This window comes from Centruroides sculpturatus, unplaced genomic scaffold, assembly GCF_000671375.1.
Source record: "Centruroides sculpturatus isolate CEXI.00-Female unplaced genomic scaffold, Cexi_2.0 scaffold131, whole genome shotgun sequence".
Lineage (NCBI taxonomy): Eukaryota > Metazoa > Arthropoda > Arachnida > Scorpiones > Buthidae > Centruroides > Centruroides sculpturatus.
Window position 1 is genome coordinate 289,322 of NW_019384439.1, and position 9,306 is coordinate 298,627.

General features: G+C 28.3%; 1 protein-coding gene across 1 annotated transcript in view; it reads right to left on the minus strand.

Moving 5' to 3' along the window:
• Positions 1–9,306, minus strand: part of LOC111620096 (exocyst complex component 5-like) — a 49,434-nt gene that overhangs the window by 12,454 nt on the left and 27,674 nt on the right. The window contains exons 8-11 of the mRNA XM_023361940.1: positions 5,685–5,761; positions 5,403–5,609; positions 5,148–5,310; positions 4,970–5,078 (exon numbers count right to left, since the gene is read on the minus strand). Of these exons, the coding sequence (XP_023217708.1) occupies positions 4,970–5,078; positions 5,148–5,310; positions 5,403–5,609; positions 5,685–5,761 (556 nt within the window). The remainder of the gene's footprint in view (positions 1–4,969; positions 5,079–5,147; positions 5,311–5,402; positions 5,610–5,684; positions 5,762–9,306) is intronic.

Genomic DNA, 9,306 nt, shown 5'->3' on the forward strand with positions numbered 1-9,306 from the left:
TGGTTAAAACTCAAGACAGCGTAAGCACAATTATTCCAGATATTACAGGTTCCGACAAGTAAAGAATTTTTATAGTCCTGCCACAAGTAAGCTATATATTGATTATTAAACATTTGTGACATGTTATAACGAGCAAAAATTAAAAAAAACTAATAGGTAGGTTTAAAATTAATAAATACAAATGTATTCTGACAGTGAATGAGTTAATTATGTTTTCTATTTGCAAAATTCCTTAACCTTAACACAAAATAAGAAAAAAAGTGAATTTTTAAAGAAATTTGCGGGATTTCCCGGGATAAGAAAAATTTCCCGGGATATTTCCCGGGTTAAAAAAACAACCGGGATACCGGGATCCCGGTTGAGAAACCCTAGTAGTATATATTAGATAATGATAAAATTGATAAATTACATTATTTAAATTATGAAATACAAACTTCAACCCTACAGAATGTCACTCTTGATAGAAACATTTGAGATCATGCATACAATTCAGTGTGCCACTGCCTGTAATTATGTGCTGACATCTTATGAATTTTTCAGTCTCAACATTCATCTGACTGTGTATAAATTTTATGTAAAAAATATAACAAATGATGTAATTTTTAAAATCAATATTACATATAACTTTTCACAGAATAATTAAATTCATTATTTAATTAGAATTTTTTCAGCAGTGGTAAAAGCCATTACTGTAATATTCAATTGATATTTGACATCCATTCTTTTTGTATTTACTATTATTATATCATTTATTATACATTATTTCCCCTCTATTAATTATACATTAATAAATAATTATAACAATTATTTCAGACAAAACATAAAAACAAAAAAGCCAAATGTATTTTAAGAACATATATTAATACGAGATTCTAAAGGGTGCAATTTAGTAATTAAATTAATTAGTTAAAGTGGAAAAACCCCACTTCCTTTTTCTCACCCACTTGCGATATTCTGATAGATAAAACTGATCAAATATCAGTCTAAGTCACTAGGGTGTTTGGACTTATGTTTACAATCTTAGTCAAGACAGTCGATTATTAATGATGGGATAAACTGTCAAACGGATGGAATTATGAGGTAAGAGAAGTCATCAAAATGGCTAGAAAATAGCAATGATTCTGCCAAATTGTCCAGTTCTTGACAGCCCGTATCTGTCAAACCAGGACATGACTCAAACTTAGAACACATTAAATCAAAGTCACCTGAGCCAATTCTCACGCATAACACACATAAAAAGGGGTTGCATACAATCATTGGGGTGGACATCCTAAGAGCCTAGACGAAGCTCTACCCGCCAGCTCCCCAACAGCCTACAGACGCTAGATTCTTGGCCAGATCCACAATCGTCTCCCTGACATCGCATAGAAGAATCTAGGAACTATGAAGTGTCATCTCAAGGTATTAACTTTAAACAGTTTATGTAAATGCTCTCTCTCAGTCCATTAGTTGTTAATTAGATATAGCATGTAACCTTCCCCTATGTTTTTAACCTCTTTTTGTTTTATATTAAAATTTTGTTATATGTCAACCAGTCAACCTGTCTTATGTTGGATAATGGCTCCTATCAACTTATCCGTGACCTACCCACTCAATTATTCTAAGACCCTCCTATTAAGCCATCCCATCCAGTGACCCAGTGAGCAGGTCTTGTGACTCGATGACTAAAGGGCTAACCCTCAACCGTATTCTCACATTAATAATTTCATGAATTTACACTGCACAAGATTTATTAAATTATTATAATGCATATGTATTAATAAATTATCATTATAATATACACTGAATAATTTATATACACCACTAAAATATTTGTTAAAAATATAATAGACTTTATTGACACTCATTGACAAAAAGTTATGCGCTGTGAGAATTGAGAGGGGATCTTACATATCCATAACAGGCCATTCCCCAAAAATTCTTGGAATTTTTTACTCATCCAAATTCATTTCTGGGTTACCAGAGTGGTAGGCTGACACTTTAATCACTTGGCCATCCAGCAGTCTGATTACTGTAAAATTCAGTATACAGCTATTTCTCAGACAGGTATATAAATGACTATAGTTGTGGTTGAAGTGTTTACAAGGTAATGCCACCAGTGCCTTAAATCGTTACTTCAATATCCTATAAAAACAAAAACTTGCAGAGACACAGTGTGTTCAGAATTTTCAATGTATTTGTTGTTTAGGTCTTCAAATGCCAGACATGTCTATAAGGGTAACCAGAAAAAGAGCATGTGAAAAACACACACACAAAAATTGCACACAGGAAAAATGCCCACTGTCACATGCATGCACACAGGAAATTAGTCACACCAAAAAATGCCCACAGAAAAGTTCTTGTATTCACAATATTACAAAGTAATAAAATTACAAATTACAAAGTATCTAAATTAAATATGTACTCTACATACTAAAAGTGCAAAGATGCAATATTCTTATTGACATAAGAATTATATGTTTTTTTAAAGGAAACTATAATAAATTGAAAGTTGTGTGTGTGTGTGTGTGTGTGTGTGTGTGTGTTTCTCTTTGTGTGGGTTGATGATGTGATCATTCATTGTCAAAAAAATGCTTTATTTTTAAATAACTATTGTTTAAAAACAATAGTTATTTAAAAATAAAACGTTTTTTCCATAATGAGAGAGGAGAGCAGAAACAAATGAACTATATCAAAAAACAACTGACAAAGAATGATCACATCACCATCCCATTTATTATTAGGGTTAGATAGTCCTTTGTTGTGATCGCTAGGTGCACTAAGTATATTTGTTAAAATACAAGTAAAGAAAAATTTACTTATGAAATACAGTAAGACCCCGCTTAACTCGGGATGCGTTCCTAGACAACAAAGTGCTAAGCGAAACAGTGTTAAACGAGGTCATTTTAATATAGAGTAAATAGGGATAGGGGAACATATGACCGAAAATTTAAAAAAATTTTTACTTTAATTTTAAGTTATTTTTATATTAATTTGTATAATAATATATGTTAAATAACACAAACATATGCACACAGAAATGTATAATAATATATTAATTAGTTCATTTTTTGTGACAAAGGTACTGACTTTTCTGAAAATCTTGTTTTTTTTGCAATAAAGTCATGAAGTTTCATTTGTTGCTTTTTTCTCTCCTTAAGCAAATGTCAGTAGCAGAAGATTGCATCCAAAATGCCTCGTTTTGCTTTTGCACTCCTTTCAAAATCTAGATCATTCGCTACAATTTGATCAATGATTTTGGTTATCATTACCAAACTTTTACTAAGGAAATCTGTAGAGAAATTTTTTGGGTTCTTCATTTTCAGAATCTCTGATTTCCGGTTCTACATGAATTCCTTGTTCTGCCAGTTCTTGAAGTCATCGTTGGTAAGGCTCTTACCAGAAACCTGTAGTAACCCCAATATCCTGCTCATCTACATCTCCTGTATTGATTAAGTTGACAACTTTGTCAACTTAACGATACAGCGATAGGCTCTTCTCGATGAGAATTCTTGAATACCTTCAGCCATAACTTCTTCCACACTCCGTTCATGCATCTATCAGTTAATTCTTGCCAAGCCAAGTCGCTATTTCCTATGGCATCCATGATGTTATATTTTTTCCAAAATTGCATCAAACAAACATAGATTTAAGGAAAGTACAGCACTACGATGAATTGCCATCTTTTGCTAATTGGTTCGTGTTTGGGAATAATCGTATTATATATGAATCAATGAAATACCACGTTAATTTGAATCAGCATAAATTTTGAGCGTTTTTTAGGCATCAAGCAGACTGCGTTATACTGAATCAGCGTTAAGTGAGGCAGCGTTATGCGGGGTCTTACTTAACGCTGATTGCAAGATGCTTGATTGCAAGATTGCTGATTGCTTTACTAACGCTTAATGCAAGATCTGCAGTTTAAAATAAGTAATTCTAAACTGAAGATCTTGCATTAGCACACTAACATCAATGGATTTGTTTCTCTGTAACAGAGAAGCATGGACTGTTATGGACTGGCAGCATATCATCTTTAGCAAAGAATCTCAATTCTGTTTAGGAACAGATGGCCACTGTGTGTTAGAGGACCACTGTTGAGTGTACTTCAATTCTACCTCTACTGTTGAGCAGCACACTGACTTCACTCCTGGCATGCTGGTCTGGGGAGCAATCTCGTATGACAGTCATCCATAGGGGGTGGCACTAGAGACAGGGAGGCAGAGTGATACTACATTAAGGAAATCTGCACTTTCTCCTGTAGTACAGCTTTCATAGCAGCAGTTTCAGAGTACAGCTGAAAACAGTCATTTTCCTGTGAGATAATACTTGGCCACATACAGTTGGGGCTTTCCATGAATATCTCCATCAACACTGCAAACCTTCGCCTGCACAGTCTCCAGATTTGTCATTTGTTGAGCATCCAAGAGACCAGATGGAATGCAATGTTTGGTCATCTAGGAGTGTGAAAGATCTGGACAGGCAGTTGCAACACCTGTGGCAAAACTGTCACAGGATGGTATAGGTGTCTATGCCTCAATACCTAACTCTGCTCTGTCCTGTATGTGAATTAAAAAAATTCTAAATTTTTTCTTTAAGACATACTTTATCCATTAAATCCGGATCTATTAAATTGAGAGCCTACTTTAAAAATGATTGAACTTTACTTTGTAAGATTTTAGTTAAGATATATAAATGTACAAACAATTTAATAAAGATACAGAAAAGCAATAAGCAAACAAAAGTTAAATAAATTTTGATGTTTTTATGAAACTACAATGTTATATACATAAATTTTATATATTAAATGGCAATATGAATACAATCTTTCATTTCATTGAAAACTATAATAAATCTTTGTATGCTTGAAATATTACAAAAACTGTTTTGCACAAAGGAACATAAATGAATGGACAGAGAGTTTGAACTATTAAAATTATATATAATATAAATTGCTCAAAATAACCAAGAATAATCATTATTGATATTATACCTTGTAATCCAAGTTCTAGAGCATAATCTATATGTTCAACGCACAAACTCTGTAAAAGAATATTAAATATTTGGACAGCATTTCCAGGTAAATCTGAAGGTCGAGAAAGCTAAAATATAAATAAAATCATTAAACAGTTAATTTTTTATATCTCATAGCTTAAATTAAATATATTTACCATATGACAACGCTGTAATGCCAATTTACTTTCTTGCAATAAATTTATTGCAACCTCCTCTGATAAAAATGTTTCGCCTCCATAATTTTCAACTGCAGGTCCAATATTAATGTTAGTTCTTGTTCCTATTTTAGCTTGAATATCACGTCTCAATTCATGAATACTGTAATAAAAATTACTCTTATCATCAGATCAGGACTTCAGTAATAACTAAAATTCATAAAACAAAAATTATTTAAATACAGTTAACAATACCTTCCAGTTGGAATATGTTTTTTCTGATGATTCTTAGAATCATAATAACGTTGTTGAATTGCCACGCACTTATCTTTTAAGCATTGCATTTCCTTGGAAATATATGTATCTAGACATCTTGAAAAAATATGCCTTGTAAGCTTATTTAAAAAAGTTGTATCACTTCCCATTTTAAATACAGAAAGCTCACCACATAATTTTACTGTTCTGAATAAATATAAGACAAATTACACTTTATTCACTTATAAACTTTATTTAAATTTTTTACTAAATTTAACTTACTTTGAATAAAAATCATACAGAGTTTTTAAATATATCTCTGGATCAGTTTTATTATTTAACTGAGCCTGGATATGTTCCTATAAAAATCAAATAAAAATTATTTTTCAAAGATTCAAAAATTTCAGGTTTTATTCATAATTCTAGAATTAATTTAAGTGATGAAAATTTTTCAATTTCAGATCAATTTTTTAAATTTTCTTAATAATATGATGATCATAATTCATACTTCTCATATTTTTTCAAGTATATGTACTGTACTGTACATATATTTTGAAATATATATAAGTATATATACAAGTATATTATATCTATATGACTGTTAATAATAATTTTTTTTTAATGATTTAATAATATAATTTAAGCCATATTTCTAAATAATTATATAAAAAATAAATAAAATTGACATATATATATTTCAAGTTTATTCATTTTATATATTATATATATGCATACAAAAAATATACAGCATACTTAAATATTAAAACAGCTGTAACTGAAATATGAGAAATAGATGATCAGATGTATATACAATGCAATTTATTATATCACTAATAATGTGAAGAAAATAAGTTTCAATGAAAATAATTTACATATCAATTGAATTTTAAATTGCTTTAAATTATATCTGATTTAATGCAAATTAAATGTATAATATAAATTCCTGCATTTAGCAATACAAAATCAAAAATATGTAAGCATTTTCATTAATTTACATAATAAGAATAAAAAATAATTTCCATAAGAGATTACTGATATTTAAGATATATTCATTATTATTATTATTATTACCATTAATGAAGGTGTAAAGTAATTGTTCTTTAGGAGTTAAAACTCAAGTCAATAAATGGATATGAAAGCTTCTAATTCATTACAAAATAAAAAATTTTACTAATTACTTAAATTTAAATTTTCATAACAATGTACATAAATTACATTATGTTAATAATTTTATGAGTAAAAAATAATTGCAGTTTAATTACACTTACCAAACCATTTCTTTAAGTTTTTTTTAAAATTTTAATCAAATTACAATGTGTAAATGATATCTCCTTTGATGTGTTTAAATATAGTATATATTATTTATTATGAACTAAATTTATTTTTTTATTTTTGATAAGATCAAATTGAACCAAAGAATTTTTACAATGCAATTGTATCACTCCACACAATTTTATTATAATTTATAATATAAAAATTATGGGAATTGGGACAAAAATTACAAATTGTAAAGAACTTTAAAATTTTATTAAAATAAAATGTTTATAAATTTATATACTAATACAAAACATTATTATTTTAAATTCATCAATAAAGAGAATTATATTTTTTTAACTTACATTTTTAAATTCAGTTTTAATTAATTGGATGATGATTGTTGTTCTGTATGTTTCAAATAAATAAAAAATAAAAATTTTGGGGTCTTGCTTGTTTGTCTCTGTCAGTCCGTTCGTCTTGTCTAGTTTGTCATTGTGTTTGTTTGCTTTTTGTGCTGTCTATTAGCTGTTAAGTAGTATTAAGATTCGTGATCACATTGTTTTATTAGTATTAAGTAGATATAAGTCTTTCTACTAACAGCCACTTGGCACTAACTTTAACACTTAGCTATTTGTGGCAGCACTCAATTATTAGTATTCGCTACATTCAGGTTTTCTTTTAGACCCTTCGGAGGGACTACGGCCTTGCAGCCTAAAAACTGCACGCCAATATCAAACAGAGGGTACTGTAGCCTTATGTACACTGTTCAGAGGGATCCTACCTTTCTCTACTGTCTATCTCCTCTCCCTCCTTCTTCCCCTTACCCTCTTTTCTGCCAGCTAAACACTTCATGTACGGCCAATGTCTTTCTTGTATGTATGTTATTTTGTATGATTAACTTTGGTAATTATTTGTGTGTTAAAATTTTAAAAATTTTGAAAAATAAAAACTATTCTTGATCCATTCATGTATATATGAAATTTTCATTTGTTTTGAAATTATATTGAATCTATCAGATTTTGCATTCTTGATAAAAAAAAATATTCTTAGAATATTTTTCTTTATCAAGAATGCAAATAACAAATAAAGAAAAATATTCTAAGAATGTTGTTCTTTATTTTTGTAAGTACAAGAGAGAATATATAAAATATCTTTTCTAGATGTATGATTGACTTTGTATCGTTATTTCTAATTCACGTTAGATCAAAATCATATAAAAACACAGTGCATGAAAAACAGAACTGGGTATATATGCAAAATGAACATACTTAAAAATGTTAAACACTGCAAATCTGCAAAAGCCATAAAAGCTGCATTTTTATGTTAGTAAAAAACTATTAATTACACAATGCTAATTTTCAATTTATAAATTAATTTTGATAATTAATTTAAACCTTGACAGCATCTTAGTAGAATATATTAAATGTTATCAAAAATATTGGAATAAAATTTCTATGAATTACAAAGTTTCATTTGAAAATAGTAAGTTTTCCAAAGAGAATAACAGTTGTAAATATAAACAAACTGCTTCATGCCTGCTGTTTTGCAAGAGGATGGTTATGTATATAATCATCTTTAGCAGATAAATTTGAAGAAAATATTCTGTATTTCTCAAAAAATACTAATTTCTTCATTAATAAATTATTCAAATCACTATAGTATTTAAACATTAAATTAAGTTTGATGAAACATTTAATTTTATTAAAATTAATATGTAGAAAGTTTTAACAGAAGTGACAATAATTTATGTATAACTTAAATAATAAAAAAATGTATAACAATACTTACTTGTAATTTTCCATGAAATATATTAAGAACAAATTTTGCCATTACTTGTTCTGGATTAGTAAATACTTCTTCTATAATTACTTGACTCTTTGCACATAATGGCACAATATCATTAAAAATATTTACTCCTATAAATGCTCCCTATTTATCAAAATTATTATAATAATAAGTAAATAAATTATATAAAATGATCATTTGTAAGAAAAAATCAAATTACCATTTGACTTTGTTCTATGAAGGCATCAATACATTGAGAATAACCCTGAAATTAATTTGTTTTAATGTAACTGTATTAATATACAGAAAGAAAAAACAAACAATATCTTAATTAACATCTAAAGTATCTGCAATTATTTAAAACAGTAACAAAAATAATTACTTTAAAATGTGATAAAATGCTAGCAATTTCTTTCATTTTGACTTTATCGTCAGCTCTATGTGCCCTGACAAATTCCTCAATCAATGCTCGCTCAATTTCATCATACTTCTGAGCAATTCTTTTACGTGCTTTATCAAATCTAAAAAGAAAATCAACATTAATCTTACAAAATAAAATATGGCATAATCAACAATAAAAATTTAACTTAATGAAATGCAAATAATTCTAAGTAAAAGAATGATTAAACAGAATAACTTAAAATAATTCTGAATAATTGCTGAAGTGCAACTTAGATTTATATAAATAGTATTGAAATTCTTAAACTACATTATTTTTAATATATTAAATATTCCTACTTCTTCAAAAGAAGAAATAAATAAGATATGTTAATTTTCTTGTTATCAGAACTCTAAAACAATCAACAAATTTTTAACTTACTTTTCCACAGGCAATTCTTGAGAAATTAAATGTAGTTTTTGA